The sequence below is a fragment of the Chroicocephalus ridibundus genome, chromosome 3 (assembly GCF_963924245.1).
Source record: "Chroicocephalus ridibundus chromosome 3, bChrRid1.1, whole genome shotgun sequence".
NCBI classification, from domain to species: Eukaryota; Metazoa; Chordata; class Aves; order Charadriiformes; family Laridae; genus Chroicocephalus; species Chroicocephalus ridibundus.
In genome coordinates this window covers 85,817,793-85,835,580 of record NC_086286.1, presented here as the reverse complement: position 1 = coordinate 85,835,580, position 17,788 = coordinate 85,817,793, and the positions used below count along the sequence as shown (strand labels likewise).

Here is a 17,788-nt window from a genome sequence, read left to right as displayed (position 1 = left end):
CAGCCAACCACCCAGCAAAGAATTCTAAAGAACTGAAGAACCTGTAGGCCTTTTGAGTTTAAAAAGAAAAAAAAAAGGGGGGGGGGGGGGGAGCTATTTCAAGGCCCAAGGAGGCCTAACGCGTGGCTGCTCGCTCCCGTTCCCCACAGAAGGCAAAGGCAGGGAGCCCCAGCGAGCACCTGGCCGCAGGCAGGCCGGCGAGCTCGGCTTCCCGCCCGCAAGCCTGCGGCAGCCACCACTGAGGCCTCCCAACGGCGGGTTAACGGGGCACCAGCCACCGCTCTGCCCACAGAGGAGCGCAGCGGTCCGCCCGGACGCCTTCCCGCCCGCCGGCCCCGCGCATGCGCCGGCCGACGCGCCTGCGCAGCAGCCCCGACGGAGCGGAGCGGCGCGGGCCCGCCTCGGAGCCCTTCCCCGGCCTGGCTGGCCGCCGCCCCCAGCTGCCCCGCGAGTACGGCCCCCGGTCCGCCCGCCGGGCAGCGCCCCTGCTTCGGGCGGGTGAGTAACGGCGGCGGCCCGCGGGGCACCTGCTCTGACGAGCCTCAGCTGTGCCGCTGCCGGCCCCGGGGGCTGGGGAAGGGGTAGTGAGGAGACGGGACGGGCGCTTCTTGGGGCTGGGAGAGGCCGGCAGAGAAGGGGAAGGCGCCCGCAGGCGTTGTCAGAGGGGCCGGGGACGCCCCTGCGCGGTGCCCGCCCTCCTGGCTCCTGCCAAGGCCCCTCGGCCGCGGGAGAAGCGCGGCTCCTGTCGCGGGTCTGGGCGCTTGGCCGAGGGCTCCGGCGCTTGGCTGCTCAGGGCCGGAGAAGAGCGGTGAACGCTCGTGATGTGGTGGCTTGCTGGGGGATAGGGGGGCGCGGCGCGGAGCTGGCTTCCCTCCCCGTTCTCACATTCATCTCCCCTCAAACAGCATCGCCCTGCGGCCGCCCCGGCTTGTGAACTGCCCCCGGGGAGCCGGTCCGCGGGTCGCTGCCCAGGGGAGGAGGCTGGAGGCTGCTTTCGCTTCGGGGTCCGCGGCTGCTCGAGGTTAGGTGTGTGGTTCAGCGTCCTTTGGAAGCAAGGAGAACCCTGGCATGCTCAAATCAAAACCTCTTTATATAGTAGATATAACTTAATGCTGTCTTATCACGTTTAGAACAAAGAAAATGCAGCAGGATTGTTTCTTCTTCTTGCTGCTGTCTTTGTTCTAAATTCAAACCTGGTTAGCGAAAAAAAAATCACGTTCCCTTTTTTGTGAATAATACAGTTATCCATGTTAGAATTGCCGTATTTCAAATACCTCTTTCTAAATTGGGTGGACCAAAAAGAAACCTTTACGCTACTGAAAGTACTTAAAAATATACACATATATATATATAGCATTGAAGTACAGCTATAAAGTGTCGGCATGCCATATGTAATGCCTTCTTCCCTCTTTAATGATTTTCAAGGCCTTTTAGAAAAGTCTTTAGAAAATGACTTTTCCTATGCAGACGCTTCTTGAGAAATTTCCCAGTTTTTCTAATGCTAGAAACACTCCTGATGCTTTCCCAAGGAAGATGTGTCAACCTCTGTTGCTTCTTTTTGATTATTTGTGTTCCCCAGACCAGAACATGCTGTGTAAACGTTGTGGTTTGGACAGGCTCTTACCAGCCCTCGGGGAAGCTTACTAAATCTCACCTGGTCAATCACTTGGGAACCAAAGTAATGTTTCTCGGTGCACATCTGCACTGTAGCTCCAGAATGAGGTGCTTTGAAGGCCTAGAAGCTTCAGCTTCGTCTAGAGCTGATCTGTCACTTGAGAGTTTTCAGCTCCTACGAGCTGGTAAATCTTAGCAGAAGCTAAGCTGAGAAAACTTTGCTGAGAAGCTTTGATACTGGCCATGAGCTACCAGCCTCGGTGACTTTTGGCTGACCTTACCCTTGCATCAAGAAAGTCAGATTTTTTCAGAGCTCTCTTCTGTGTTGCACTTTCATTTGTTATGTTTAAGGAGCATCAGAACAAATAAATTATAGTATTTGCTGGTTCTTACTAAAATAGATACATCTGTTTTATGTGAACATACTTTCTTTGCATTGCGTATTTCCCTTTTGGAATCAGTAAAACTGGGAAAAAAAAACAGCCATAGGGTGGGGTATTGAAACTTGAGTTATCATATGACCAACATGATGTGGAGTAATTAACACCCCCCCCTTTTTTTTTTTTCTCTGACTAAAGAAACATACTTATTTTGGGAAATGCGATAGGGAAAAGAAGCTTTGTTGTCTGTCCGTCTGTACTCTTTTTTTTTTCTTCACATAATGTAAAGGACAAAGAGAAGGTTTGTCTGCAGGATAGCTTAAGGGTACAAAGAGTAGTAGTGAGTGAGGAAGAAGAACCCCATCGCTGTCAAGTATGAGCTTGAATGGGAGAGGTTATCCTTGAGACAGGCTGGCTGTTAAGTTTGGAGAACAGTTTAGAAAATACTTCAGCGGTTTTCATGCATGCCTTTTTTTTCATGGAGATACTAGTTTTAAGAAGAACAGCTGGATATTTCGTAGTAGTGTGATGTTTCATACTATTTACTCGCATATAAGAAACAAAATTATTTGGAACAGAGATAGTCATGGAGGAATAAATAAATTTATTTTCTGCTTTTAAGTCTATATAGCAGCTTACAAACTAAAAGTAAACTAAGGGTTTTTTTTGGAAAAGGGGACTGAATGTTATGGAAATGCAGGTTCTATCCATTCATGGTAAAGCTTTATATTTTTTTGATGTTTAATAAAGGAAATTGTAGTATCTGTAATCATAAAAGGAGAAACCAAAAGGCATCAATTGACTCCTGTGCGTTCAGTCTGGACCTGAAAGTAACAACTCATGATTCAGAAAAGAGTGTGTGGTAGTGAAGAGTACACTGACAGAGTTAACTGAAGATCCTAATTTCTTCAGGCACCTTTCATGGGAAAATTTGCCAAAGGACTTTGCAGTACGGAGTGACTGGGTGATTAAAAAAAAAAATAAAAATAACGTTATTTATTTTAAAAATATGTAGCATAGTGCACAGAGTGAGGCGGTTTTAATTTCACAGTAATGACTTCTGAGCTCATTTTTACCATGCAGGAACTAGATTTAGGGATGATAATAATTCTGAAGTCAGATTGCGTGCATTTGTGGTGAACTGTATTGAAATGAAAAGTTTTTTGGAAAAAGGATAGGGAACAAAATTTAAAAAGAAAAAAGGCCAAAAAAAAGCAATTTTATGTCCAGGATGCATGTTGAAAATCACACTCTTTTCAAATGCGTTCCCTTTATCTCAGAAAGGAAGGATGTAGTAGAGCTGAAATAGTACAAAAAAGAAACGCTTCAAAAATGTTTAAATGCATCCAGTGATAGGGGTACAAGAGACTAGAAATTGGGAGACCCAGTAGAAGCAATTAATTTATCAGTAGAAAATGTAAATAATAATAAATAAATGTAAGCAAATGCTTGCTTGCTCTCCCTTCTAATTTGAGAGCTAGGGGCATGAAATTAAACTAGCAGGTGAGTTTCTAAACGGAAGGTGTTTTTTCATATTGTACAAAGAAATGACCTTTTGTTCAGGAAGTCTCTGATCCGCAAATAGCTGAGGATGCCTAACTATTCTGGTAAAGCATTGCTCTACATTGGACCTCTTCTTTGCCCATAGGCAGAGACTGATGATCTAAACTAATTTATTCTTCTTTCTGACCTCTTACAGACGGATTTTTTTGTTCTTTAAAAATGAATTTGCTAGGCAGGAGAAAGAGCTTTGAACTGCTTACATTTTTGGCTGGTACATCAGCATGGTTCAACAAATTTGGGGTGAGAATCCAAAAGCTGCTACTAGTTAACAAGTCATCAGAGGAGTCAGAGTAACTCTTTGTGTGTGAGATCTTAATCTGCATAAAGCTGAAGTTATTCAGGATAACTTTTTCCTACTGAGAAGGGGAAGTGCTGTTAGATCCAAGTGCACACAACAGTCCAAGGCAAGATACTTCATAAATATGTAGGAATGACCAGTGTACCTCAGTAAATTAAAGTCAGATTCTAAAATTTGGGCCTTCATGACAGAAATACAAAATCACAGCTACGCTCTCTGTAATGGCTGTTGAATCAGAAATGTGTTCTAAGATTTTTCCAGTTCCAAGGATAGACGTAACTTCAGGTAGCTGTTTCACATGGCATGTTTGCTCTGTCTGTTTCCCCAATATTACCGTTCTGCTGTGGCACTAGCGTTGATGAGCATAATTTATCTGTCACTGTCTCTAAAGAGTAGCTCTGAACAAGATTAAATGATATAATGCACGCATTGCCAACCTGTAGCTCTTCAATGCGGCTTTTACAGCATGGTTATCTGTGCTAGGACCGAATTATATCATCATCATTGAGACTGATGTCTCCCCAAAACACAAGCTTTTACCATAGGTATCACTCACTTGTTCTAGAAATTTTGCACTTTGATGCTGAGCCTCTATATAAGCATTCTAGAGGTTCATAATATGCTGTGGTAGTCCAGGGTCTGTCCTGATGCTAGTCAAATTTTAGTAAGTATGCTGCTTGTTTTTAGTATGCTTTCATTATAAATATTCCACTGAAAAAATATTTGTTAAAATAAGAATGTGGAGTACTAAGATCAATTCCTGACACTTCAGAAAAAGAACCTTATGATAGAAACCTTTATGCAATAGAGGAGGAATTCAGTAGCAGATATGTCAAGTAAAGAATAAAAAGGAACAGTTTCTTCAATATGGAATAGAAAAGCCCAAATGAAAGACCTTATGAACATTCTAATTATAGACATTACAGTCATTAATTTTTTTTTACAGAAGAGATGAGATAAAATAATAATTGCAGAAGTAATCTATCACTCGAAGTCCTGTATATTGTTTGATGAAGATCAATAGCATCTGTTTAAATTAAAGAAAACTGAATACAGAAATACATTAGCCAGGTGAATGATATTGTTTCCTTTTAAAAAAAATAAAAACCCTGACCCTTTGGAAAACTTCAGTTTGTCTAATCCAAAAATTGAGTTAAACTCCCAGAGAGAGGTAGCATGATAGACTAGACAGACTGAAAAGATCAGAAAAATAGTCAAAGTAGTTTGAATGTATTTAAAGGCAATTTCTTATTAGAAGAAAAATGTTCTGGACTCCAGACAATCTCTCTGACAAAATTAAGATCTTGGGATGGATTGTGAGCTATAGAAAAAGAACCCTGTAATTTGATGTAAAGCGATGTGAAATCTGTTAATGGAAAGTCTTAAATTAAGTACTATAAGCATATATGCTTGCATATATGCCATAAAATCATTTTCCCTGACAGTAGCCAAAGGGAAATCCAGTTGGGCAAAATAAACAGCATCATTTTTTTTCTCTTCCCTTCCCCCATTTGTGCTATTAACTCTTTTGTTTGTATTAGTGCTGTGATACTCTTTCAGCTGAGTCAGTGCATAGGGGGTTTTTTGTTGTTTATTTTTGAGATGTTAACAGGGTTTTGCTCTTTAAATGCATGAGTGACCTTACTGTGAAAACCAGATGACTCCCAGAAGTAACTAAAACAGATGAACGGATTAAGGTTGGAAATGGAAGCAGAGCTTCCCTTTTTGACAGTGTCATGCTGCTAATCCAATTCAGGCTGTATTGTTAAAAAGCATGTTCTGAAATTCCTTATCTAAAATTATCACAGCAGTAACAAATAGAGAGTTGTGACAACTGAGCTATATGTTAATGCACTTTAACAGTAGTAAAGAACATTTGTAGGAAACTAAGGTGAGACGCTTTATAAGATTTTTAGAATGACCTGTGTGTATCTCAGTAAATTCAAGTAAGATTCTAAAATTTGGAGGTCAGTGACAGAAATACAAAATCACAGCTATGCTATGTCTAATGGGTGTTGAATCAGAAGTTTATTCTAAGACTTTTCAGTTTAGTGTTGCCAGTTTTATGCATAATCTTGTTCCACATAATTCTGTGGTAACCCAAATTTCATTAATCCTTTTCTCTGGCTCTCTTGTGTTTAATGTGGAACAGGAATTAAAGTTATAAATAAAGTTGCCAATCATTCCGTTTTACTGATTTTCTTCCCCCTACTTTCAGGGCTCAAATCTTGCTGTGCACTATTGATCTTGTTTTGCACTTAGTCCTGGGATTTTGTAGTGTCACGTAGCTGTGATGTTGCACTAGCAGGATGCCAGCAGCTAACTGACAGGTTGAGGTACGTCCTTAATGCTATGTCATTTTTTGTTTACATAATTCAGAAAACAAATTAGAATTTTACATTCGTAAAGTTGCAAAGCATCATTGTTTCCAGTTTAATTTGCCGAAGTATTTAGTCAATGTATTGATTAACTAAATACAAAGTGGTTGGTCCAAAGCCAGTAAATAGGTTAGTAAATAAAACCTGTATTCTGAACATAAGCTGTATTTCTGTCATATCCCATTTTGTCCTTTACTTTTGTTCTGCTACATTATTCTCCTTTCATGGCTTCTGCTTGGTTTTTTTTTTCCTTCTTTTTTCTGTGCTATTTATATCAGACTTGTCAAAACATGATAGTTTTGAAATAATGTAGGCAGAATTTCCATTTCATGGGATTTACTTGTGTTAGGAAAACAATGAATTTCAAAAGTAAGATGTTTTATAAAATATATGAGTCCTTGGTGGTAGAACCTTAGAACCTGACGGAGTCTCAAATTCAGAAGTGTTTTTTGTTCTTCTCTCCCCATTGCAAAGAGCTGTTAGTTTTACAGTCAATGTATGCGTCACATTTGTCTCTGCGTTATTTCTATTATGTAGAAAAATTATGAAGCATTTCATGCTATTGAATTAGGTAATAAGAGATCTGACTTTAAAATATTTGTCTTTTGATCAGTTGCGGCCAAAATCCTTCTGTTTGGATTCTGAACTATGACATCATGGCAAGATTTCGCAGAAGAACATGCATCATTTTGTTGCTTTTTATTTTATTTATTTGCTCCATAATGATGGCTTTGAAGACTCTGAGACCTGACAGAGCTGGCTTTGGGGATCCGTTTGGACTTGGTTTGTTGCCCGAGCTTCAACAACGGACAGTGCTCTTAGACAATAAACAGAATTCACTAAATAGGATTCAAGGAGATACTGCAACGCGTGTCACTAATTTGCATGGTATCGCAGTCAATACTATGAAGGCATCTATGCCTCCTGTAAACAAGCTGGAAGAAGAGCTGTCTTCTCCTAATTATAACTTTCATATATTCTACTATAGTTGGTTTGGGAATCCACAGTTTGATGGTAAATATATTCACTGGAACCATCCGTTGTTGCCACACTGGGATCCCAAAATTGCAAACAATTATCCAAAGGGAAGGCATAATCCTCCTGACGACATTGGGTCCAACTTTTATCCTGAACTCGGATCTTACAGTTCCAAAGACCCTTCTGTCATAGAAGCCCACATGAAACAAATGCGTTCTGCTTCAACTGGTAATGAATGTTAACGTTTCAGCATGTTGTTCATTTATCCAGCCTTAAGTGTGTGAACGAACACAACTGACCACTTCTTCCATTTTTTTCTGTGTAATTCTGAAAATGTTTGAAATTAATGTCTGTCTTTGTATTTCCGAGTTTTAACCCCCAACCGAAACCTACATCTTCAGAGCTGTGTCTCTTGAGTGTAACAGCACAGAAACGTAAGAACTATATTTGTAATCCTGTAGGTGCACGTGTTTCATGACTTACTGTTAAGCAGTGATAACATATGTAGAAAATACAGACACCGTTGCTAGAATATATTGTCTGTGTATTTTATTTTTGGAGATGAATACTTCAGTTTTAAGAACAGATTTCAGTAAATTATGTTAATATGTTTATGGAGCAGTCCGTTCAAATAGGAGCTTTTTTTTTTCTTCTGAATTCTTTGTGTGTAATAATGTATTGTGTGTGATTATGTATTAATTCATATGTCAAAGCACATGCAGTATTATAGCTTTTATACAGTTTATATTTTATGCAGTGTATTTATAGGTGCTATCATTAACTATGGAAATGTCTAATCAAAACCTTCTTGAACTCAGGTATGATAGTTTCAGTGTAGCTAATTACAGTTTACTTCTTTGTCCAAAAAGTATCTTTTTTTCCCAAATCAAATTGATGTTTCCTTTCTTAAATAAGATGGACTATATACATAAGAATATTCAAGGCATTTTTGGTGTTATTCTTTGTTGTTGGGCTTTATGGTCCTTTTTATGTTCATTTTCTTTAAAATAAGTAGTCATATAGTCTAATAATAAACTCTGAAAAGCTTCGGTAAGTGTAATTGGAGGAACATGACCAGAGCTCATAGTATTATTCAGAGTGCTAATTACCTTGAATTGAATCTCTTTCCTTCACCTAATCACTAAGGTTTGATGTAATTGTTATATTCCCATTAGTAGTGTTTACATATATAATGTTTACTTCTTGGTTATTGTTTTCTCCTGGTTTTTAACCTAACCTGTATTTTGTACAAGGGTTAATACAAACTTAGGAAATTTCTCACCCTTTTCAGTAATACAATAACTCCATTAACAGGACTGCTAGCAACAGTGGGAAAACTATTGCAGAGAAATCTCAGGCATTAGTTGCCAGTAAGCGCTTTTTTAGTCTTATCTAAAGCAAAATAATGCATGAGAGAGGGCACTTGTAGCTTTAGCAGAATCTGTGATGTTTCTCATCCTCTTAATACAAATGTCAGCTTATAAAGCTGAACTGCTGGTAGAAATGGTGCAAAATAACTAGAAAAAAAGCTTATCGAAACAAGTTTTTTCTCGTAACTTAAGTTGATTTTCCATTTAAAACTTGGCAGTGTGAAAGAACAGTTCATGCTTGCTGTGACATGTTCTTTGTAACATATTACTGGTATTTGTGAAAAGTGATTTTTTTGGTTTTTTTTCTGATGTTATTCTGACTTACGTATTTAAGTACACTTGAATTTGTTCTCTTCCATCTAGATTTGACCAACTTTTTTTCCTCAGGTCATTACTTCAAATACTGCATCTTTTTTTTAATAAGAATTATACTTTGTTCATTTTTGGTGTACTGTGAGCTGACTATTTACAGTTTCTTCTTTTTGTCTCTTAGCCAAAGTCTAATCCATGACTGCATTTTACATTCTGTCAAATAATAATTTTTCTTCTAGCCTTTTTGAGGCTTTATCAGGGATCTTACAAAAGGAGAAAAATGTAAGTGGTTATTTCAAATAGTATTGTGTAATGATCAAAAGCATTTAAGCGATTGGAGCAGCAGGAGTCTCATGCAGTGCTTCTTTGTATTCTTCTTATATGTTATAATTCTTTCCTTATTTATTAATTTCCTAATAGTTAACAGATTAATACAATAGATTTTATTCCTCAGATTGCTTGGTGATTTTTTTTTTTTTTTTTTTTTTTTTACCAGCCTGTTTTTGCAATAGTCCAGTTTGAAGTTCTTCATTTATCTTGAAAGACTGAACTCTGGTTTCTCTGGTTTTAAACATGTTTATGCTACTGGTTTTGGCATTGAGTCCATCCCTTTTTAGACTGCTGAAGTGGTACATAACTTTATTTTCTAACCACAGGAAAGAAAATATTAAGTAATCTTTCCCAGGGAAAGAACAATGCAAAGGTTAATTTAGGTTCCTTGATGAGCAATTCTGTCTCCTAAATTTTTCCTTGTTTCATAATGGTGTAGAAGAGGGTCTCGACAGGTGTTGTATTCAAGATACCTTGAGTGTAACCTGAGTTTATTGCTGCTGTTCTACTTGTCCTTTACCTCTTACTCACTTGAATTTTGTCATTTTCTTTTGTGGGAAATAAAATATAGGGTGATAAAATGCAGTAAAATATTGCATTTTTCTTTTCCTTGCCCAGACTAGTTCTTGTGATAATTAGTCTATTGTTTGTGATTCTCTTTTTGATAAAATATTGAGACTATGCTGAGGGTAGTTGAACTAAGTTCTGTGTATAGTGAGCTCAAACCTCTGATTTTGATGTTAGAAGATGATTCTGTATTCACTCTAATTTATGTTTTCCTTTTCATAATTTTGGGCTTGTTTGTTTGGAAATTGATAGTCAGAAATGTTATAATATTAGTAAAATAGATGGAATTTAGAGTATATACTTCCCTCCCTCAGTGACCTGTAATGAGTACTTAAATGTTTACCTAATTAAGAAGAATCGCATTTTGACTTATTCTTCCATATGTTTTAAATAGTATTGTTAGGAAAATACTCCTCCATCAGTATTTAATGTGTTTGTTTCTGTCTTAACTTCTTCCTGACGTTATTTCCATCTACACACACAAAAGGTTTAACTTACTTATCTGGCAGCATTTGTTTTAGAAGGGAGGGGTTTAGACTTTTTGAAGAAATATGTGTTCTTTTTGCTTTCATGGAGAGCATCAGGAAAACTTACAGCATTGTGACGTTATATTTGCTGTCATCTTTTTTGACAGGAATTTTTAACATCCTTAAATTATTGAGGGTTACTCAAGGCTTTGTTTTGGTTTTAATAGTAAATTTAAAAACTAATTTCACACGGTTGGAAGGGTAGACTACAGCACAGTAACTGTTTTTAGCAAGAAGGAAGGTTGTGGGATTACAGTCACTGCTTCTAGTATGAAATGGTTGTTTTGTAGTAGAGCCGGAGGAACAATGGAGAAATAGGGTGGGGAATAAAGTTTCATAATATAAGAATCTCTTCAGTCTCATGCATAGCCCTTATCTCTTGAGTGTTCTCTGACCCTCGGTATCTTGATATTCTCTGCCTGTACTGTGGCATAGCTGTAATGCATTAGCTGGGAACAGTCTCGTCCTCTTGGTACAACCTGGAGGTTAGGATGCTGTGCTGAAAAGTGGAGGGAATGGCTCTAAGTGTTAGGCTGGGGACACCGAGCACAGATCTGTTCCCTTGACAGATGATCTTACCACTGTTTGGGTTGTTGTCTTTTAAACAAAGAGAGAAGTTAAAATCCACTCTGAGAATACTGAGATTTCGTAATTGGTTAAAAAGTAATTTGAAATTCTCATTTATATTATGTAGATTTCACATCAAACAATAATTGTAACTCACGACAATGTTATAACATATATGTTTTATGTTAAACAACATGATTTAAAACTTAAGTTTTGTATTTTCAGGTGTAATAGTGCTTTCATGGTACCCACCGGGTATGGCTGATGAAAATGGAGAACCAACTGATGATTTGGTGCCTGTTATTTTGGATTATGCACACAAATATAATCTAAAGGTAAAATATTTTTAAGATGCATAAAATAGGACTACTTAGGAAAGTAAACTTTGGTAAGAGTTTACTACATTTAACTCATGGTGTAGAGCCGGGAGGCTTGTAATGTAATGGTGGCTTCTGTTTCTGTCTCTTATTACACTGCAGTTCATCTGGGTCATAGAAGCAGGTGTAAGTGCCCTTTGACTTACGCTGAATTTTGATAAGACCTAAGCAATATTGCCTTATAACTAGAATAAATATTATAATCTGCCTTGTTTCTGTTTTGCTTCAGATCTAAAGCTTACAGAATCTAAGGTATGGTATTATGGAATTTTTTTTTTCTTTTTAGGAAGCAGTTTTTAAAATCAGACAATATGTTGTTTTCAAATGACTCTTTAGAGTTGAGGAAAGTATTACATGTTGCAAAATACTGTGGAATACAATGATCTATAAACTAAGGAAGTTTGAGAAAGAAGAAAGACTGACTTTATTTTTTGCATTGCTACAGAACTTGTTGGCTCCTGATCACAGAGATCAGGAGCAAGCACCTATGAGTAATAAAGAGAGATTTAAAAATTCTAGTTTGACTGAATGCCTTTATTCCAGAAGGTATCAGGAGCACTTGACTTGGACAGTAAGGTCTGAGAGGTGCTACTCTGACTTTAGGTTACTCCAGGGCATGACATGCTATAAAGGCTGAATTACCAGCTTCCTGAAATAGGCAAAATATCAAATCAATTACATGGATTGATCAGTAGAGTCTAAAATTGTGGTTTCATTTTGTTTATTTTTAAAGTAAAACTTGTATTTTCCCTTGGGATAAAGAAAATACGCATTTCCTTATGGTCTTTCCGAGTATTAAATGTAAGTTTTTAAATTATCTAAGTAGCTGTATACGTTTCATCTCTGGACAGTGTTGTCTGTAGTCCCTGGTCTGTACTGGGGACTAAAAATACAGCGTGTACATTTGCTCTGGTTTTAGTTGGACATGCAAGTTGCAGATTCTCGGGGAAATTTCCTGTCACTAGTAGCAACCGTAGATTCTTTGACAAGTGGGAGGATAGTAGGAAAGTTAAGTCAGATAGAGAAGTAATTTTGGAACGGTTAAAAATGCTGTGTGATTTCATTATGTGACATAAATTGCACATATGTAATAGTAAATTATTAAAAAGAAAAAAAGAAGTATTATCCTTCCCCCAAATTTTCAGATCCTCTGATGGAGCTAGCTCTCAACAAAAAGAATTTGTTAACATATAAGTCTCTCAAAGGAGCCAAGGCAAGATTGTAGAATCATAAAATGGTTAGAGTTGGAAGGGACATTAAAGATCACCTAGTTCCAACCACCCTGCTATGGGCAGGGACACCTCCCACTAGACCAGGCTGCTCAAAGCCCCATCCAGCCTGGCCTTGAACACTTCCAGGGATGGGGGATCCACACCCTCCCTGGGCAGCCCATTCCAGTGCCTCACCACCCTCATAGTGAAAAATTTCTTCCTAACGTCTAATCTAAATCACCCCTCTTTCAGTTTAAAACCGTTACCCCTCATCCTATCGCTACAGTCTCTGATAAAAAGTCCCTCTCCACCTTTTCTGTAGGCCCCCTTTAATTATTGAAACACTGCTACGAGGTCTCTCTGCAGCCTTCTCTTCTCCAGGCTGAACAACCCCAACTCTCTCAGCCTGTCTTCATAGCAGAGGTGCCCAGCCCTCTGTTCATCTTCGTGGCCCTCCTCTAGAGTCAATCCAACAGGTCCGTGTCCTTCTTATGTTGGGAGCTCCAGAGCTGGATGCAGTACTGCAGGTGGGGTCTCTCTCACCAGAGTGGAGTAGAGGGGCAGAATCACTTCCCTCAACCTCTTGGCCACACTTTTGATGCAGCTCATGACGCTGCTGGCTTCCTGGGCTGCAGGCGCACATTGCTGACTCATGTTGAGCTTCTCATCCGCCAACACCCTCAAGTCCTTCTCAGGGCTGCTCTCAATTCATTCTCTGCCCAGCCTGTATTTGTGCTTGAAATATGAAATGAGCTACCGGAAAATGCATGTAATAGCGTGGTAATGACTGGAATATGGATGGAACTGCTGTTACTGCTTGGAATAGTTACTGGAATACAGATATTCAGTATAGATGCTACCAGGGAATGCTCCCTTCACTGTAATGTTTTTAAACATTCTGGCACTAGTAAGTTATTACAGTTAAGTGTCAGGAACCTCAGTACACCAAAACCAACATACAAAACACATTTAGCAGACTTGCATTTAGCAGACATAATAGAAAAGATACGTCCTTTTGATTTGCCTGGTTTCGATAGTTGGAAATGAAGTAGGAAATTACAGTGCTCTTTGACCTGTCCTGTCAGTCCTAGTGATTTATTCTAACACTGTATTTTTCTACAGTTTGTACCTAATAGAGGTAGATATTGCCTCTACAATGGAAATCCACTACTGTTGCAGAGTTGCTGAAGACTTTATTAAATGCATTCTGCTTTAAAATTGCTTCTGGAAAACTAGTTGCTTTGATTAATGTAATATGCTCTTCCGTTTAATTGTATATTTGAAAACAATGGCATTTTTACATTGAAATGACTTCACAGGTATAGGTTAAATAATTCCATAAGCTCCAAACTTGAAATTCAGAGCAGTAGCAGTACATTATGTTAGGTCTAGTTCCAAGAGTTTATTGCTGTTGATAAATTTATAAAACTTTAAAGTTTTCATATCCCGTATCTTAAAATCTGTTTTGATGCTGAAAACTCTCTTGGAGAACTGTCTGTAGCAAATTTAATACGTTTTTTGGAAACTAAATATTCAACTGTTTCATTGGTTAATCAGTTCTTTGACATTCTAATAGATAATATTTTATTTCGGTTTTTAGTTTCTGCTATAGTTTTTTAAGTTTTCTGACGCATGCTTACTACTGGCTGTAGCCTATGAAAAACAAAAGCAGTGGTTTGTTTTCATGTAAAAAACTAAATATTTACTTTATTACCAAACTTCCTCGGACCTGAAGCTTAGCAGTGCAGGAGTTGAATTAGGGTCCAATTATTCTCAAACTAGATAAATGAAAACGTTTGCTCTGTAAAGAACTATATTTATGTGACTGGTACTTGCTTCATATTATACGCAGTGCCCATGTATTCAATAGTAATTTACGTTTGTCTTGCTCTTACTACGTTTTCATCTTTTAGGTCACTTTTCATATTGAACCTTACAAAGATAGAGATGATCGCAGTATGTACCACAATGTCAAATACATCATCGACAAGTGAGTGTTTTCAGAATGATTTCCTGTGTGGTTTGTTACATGATGGTTTAGGGGACTTCTGTATATTATCTAAAACTTTGAAGAATATATAAAAATGTGTACCGAGATTGAAGAAAACTATAAGAAACTTTCTTCACGTTTCAGTGGTGCAAAACTCAGTCTGTTGTTTAAATGCTGAAGCACGAATTTTACAGAGATACTCAAATGTAAATTGCTTTCATTAGTATCACAAGTCATGATACTTCAGATTAAAGCAGTTAAAGTATTAGCTACGTGGTATATAAATTAAACACACGTTTTTATAGTAACAAACTAGCAGCTAGAGCGGCAATGTGTTGACCTCTACTGATTTTAATTCAGCTTGAAAAATTCTGTACAGCTACTAGTTGTTTTGTTTATCAATGCTACTTAGACTGTCTTATTTCATACTGAATTAGAGGATTGCCCTTCAGAGAAAACTAATACCTATAGCACAGTTTGACACTAAGTTAGTAATTTGTAGTAATTTAAAGGTTCTTTGCAGATTCATTATTTAATACTTCATCAAACACTGTATTGAAAATGGATATGAATTGCTATGTTCTGAGGCTCATGCACTGTCTTTTTAAATTAGCTTTTAGGAAAAGTCTTCAGCTCAGATTGTGAAACAGTGTTTTCCAAATGGCAATTTTTGTCTTAATGATACTTGTTTGCTTTATAGATATGGAGGCCATCCAGCCTTTTACAGGCATAAGACCAGCACAGGCAGATTTCTTCCCATGTTTTACGTTTATGATTCTTACGTTACAATTCCTGAAATATGGGCAAATCTGTTAACTGTTTCGGGATCCCAGACTATTCGAAATACTCCATATGACGCGTTATTCATTGCACTTCTTGTAGAAGAGAGACATAAGCATGACATTCACAGAAGTGGCTTTGACGGAATGTACACGTACTTTGCCACCAATGGCTTCTCCTATGGCTCATCTCATCATAATTGGGCAAGTTTAAAAGCCTTTTGTGATAGTAACAACTTAATGTTTATTCCAAGCGTGGGGCCAGGGTATATTGATACCAGCATCCGACCATGGAACAACCACAACACCCGTAATCGTGTCAATGGGAAGTACTATGAGACTGCCTTCAGTGCAGCCCTTTTGGTGCGACCAGAAATTATTTCTATTACATCTTTTAATGAATGGCATGAGGGAACTCAGATTGAAAAAGCTATCCCCAAACGGACTGGACAGGTGGTTTACCTTGATTATAAGCCCCATAAACCAAATGTTTACCTAGAGCTTACTCAGAAGTGGTCTGAGAAGTACAGAAAAGAACAAGAACAGTGGCTTATGTGAGCTGTTGCTGCTGCAGTTGTTTCCTAACGCATAGAGAAAGAAATTGAGAGCTGAAAAATCTGTTACATGTCTTTATTATGGATATGTTCAAATTATTATATCTCTTGAATGTATATGCACTACTACTGAATTTGAATTTTGAAGACTAAAAAGACTATGAGAATATTGGATTTCTGTCTTATTAGATATTGTAGTTCAAGAATATTCAGGGAAAATGCTGGTTTTTTTCGTTGGTTTTTTTTTTTGGTTGGTTTTTGTTTTAAACTTGCATGCTGAGCTTCCAGAACATCTGCATGGGATAACTTTACATGACCAAAGTAGAAGAAAAATTTGGCATAGTTATACTTATTCCTTTATTCTTGTAGTTGTGTTTCTAATTGAAGTGATGCTGTAATCTAAATTTTTGTCCGGATAGCTTCTTGCAGGATGCATGTCTGTAGTGTGTGGAATTATCTACATCTACTGTTTTTAATGCTTTGCACACACGGAGTTCTTGATGTATGACTAGCTGGTGGTTAAAACACTGAAGGAGGTATGTGTGATACAACACTGGTGGTTTTTGTTTAAAAAAAAAAAAAAAAGAAAAAGTATTTGAACGATTGGGTTCCAAAGAACTGCTGAAGGATTTATAGTTTACTTCCATTAGTTCTGATTGGCACATGGTACAAACTTGTGCAGATTACTGGACACTGACCGGTAACATATTTTTTTCTATGTTACTTTGAATTTTAAAAAAAAAAATGTGTTTGCAACTGAGGGTGGAAAAGATTTTTTTTTTTAAGGGGGAAAACCCCCTAAAGATGCAAAAAATATACTAAAGCTTCCATTGTTATATGCTGTCTGCTCATTCCAGGCACGGATTTAGTGTGTTTTTTAAAATGTTTAAAGATTCTAAAGCTAATATCTTACTAGTCCTACAATAAATATAATTTTAGGAAATGCTTTTTCATTTATGATTTAGGAGCAGTCTAGTTTGATAGCAATGACAGCAACTACCCATTAGTTTAATTTGAAATCTGAGGTTTCTATTTTTCATACAGTTCATCTAGTTGTTCCAGGATTCAGGGTAGCAGATACTAAAATCTTGTTATTGTTCAGGTGAGCTCCCTACCAACACTACCTTTAATACTGTGGTGTGGCTGGAAATGAGTACTTTCAAATGTTGTGATTATGAACCGTTTTTCTTAATGAAGCTTGAAAGGATCGAGTCACACGGATCTGCAGTCCTTTTTTTGGCATTTTCATGCAACTTCATAGTGAGGACCTGAACTTTGGAACAGTAGAAATTGCAGTGTTTTGTTTATTTGCAGCAAGTGTTTAATCTGTAGCTAAGCGGCACTTTTTAGTTGTTGGGGTTTTTTTTTATTTGTATACCAGGTGCTGATCCTGTGTTTTAGTTCATATGCTGAACTGTTGTGACCACTAGAATTCCATTGATTTCAGCAGGACCCATGGAAATTGCACTCTCTACTCCATTCTCACAGTAACCTGCCCATGAAGTCGTAAGGTGAATGTGAGGACTTCTGGTTAAAAAAGAAAACAAACCGAAAAAGAAAACAGTATGTTTTTTTCCAGAAACTTTTGTCATTCCAAATAAACATAAACCAGTTACTACTACTATTTTCTAGAGTCTTTCTGGTATGAAAAAGGTTTGTTTATGTATCTTTCACTTCTTTACAGTTTAATTGTCTTGTCATTTCTCTGCAGTTGTTAAAGAGATGTGGTGTCATATAATGCCCACAGCTGCTTGAAAAAAAAATGCAGAAATCGGGTGACAGATATATAACCTGGCGTGTTGGAGTGCACCTCTAGAGTTATTGGAGTGTTATTAATAAATCTTCAGAATATTTTGCATTTTCATACAGAGTTTCTGTAAACTCCAAAGTGCTTCTGAAATAAATGTTTACTAACGCTTATTTTATTATACTTATGCTCAGGTGGATAAACTGAAGTAGATATAGGTATGACCACAGTCACAAAATAATGTCT

General features: G+C 37.7%; 1 protein-coding gene across 3 annotated transcripts; it reads left to right on the top strand.

Moving 5' to 3' along the window:
* The first annotated feature begins 371 nt into the window (after window positions 1-371).
* MANEA (mannosidase endo-alpha) lies at window positions 372-16,386 on the top strand. Of its 3 annotated transcripts, XM_063329944.1 has the most exons (7): window positions 379-498; window positions 906-1,026; window positions 6,074-6,191; window positions 6,847-7,439; window positions 11,110-11,219; window positions 14,386-14,462; window positions 15,163-16,386. In XM_063329944.1, exons 4-7 carry the CDS (start codon window positions 6,890-6,892, stop codon window positions 15,797-15,799), a joined length of 1,374 nt encoding a protein of 457 aa, XP_063186014.1. In that variant the 5' UTR covers window positions 379-498; window positions 906-1,026; window positions 6,074-6,191; window positions 6,847-6,889; the 3' UTR covers window positions 15,800-16,386. The 3 variants fall into 3 exon arrangements, with proteins under 3 accessions (XP_063186015.1, XP_063186016.1, XP_063186014.1); XM_063329945.1 differs by lacking the exon at window positions 906-1,026 and having other exon boundaries at window positions 372-498; XM_063329946.1 differs by lacking the exons at window positions 906-1,026; window positions 6,074-6,191 and having other exon boundaries at window positions 372-498.
* Window positions 16,387-17,788: the final 1,402 nt, after the last annotated feature.

Excerpts from the sequence above, each read along its gene's own strand:
- MANEA (XM_063329946.1), top strand. The coding sequence starts at position 6,890 with ATGGCAAGATTTCGCAGAAGAACATGCATCATTTTGTTGCTTTTTATT. Across the intron at positions 7,440-11,109 it reads AATGCGTTCTGCTTCAACTG|GTGTAATAGTGCTTTCATGG; the intron begins GTAATGAATGTT and ends TTGTATTTTCAG. Across the intron at positions 11,220-14,385 it reads CACACAAATATAATCTAAAG|GTCACTTTTCATATTGAACC; the intron begins GTAAAATATTTT and ends TTCATCTTTTAG.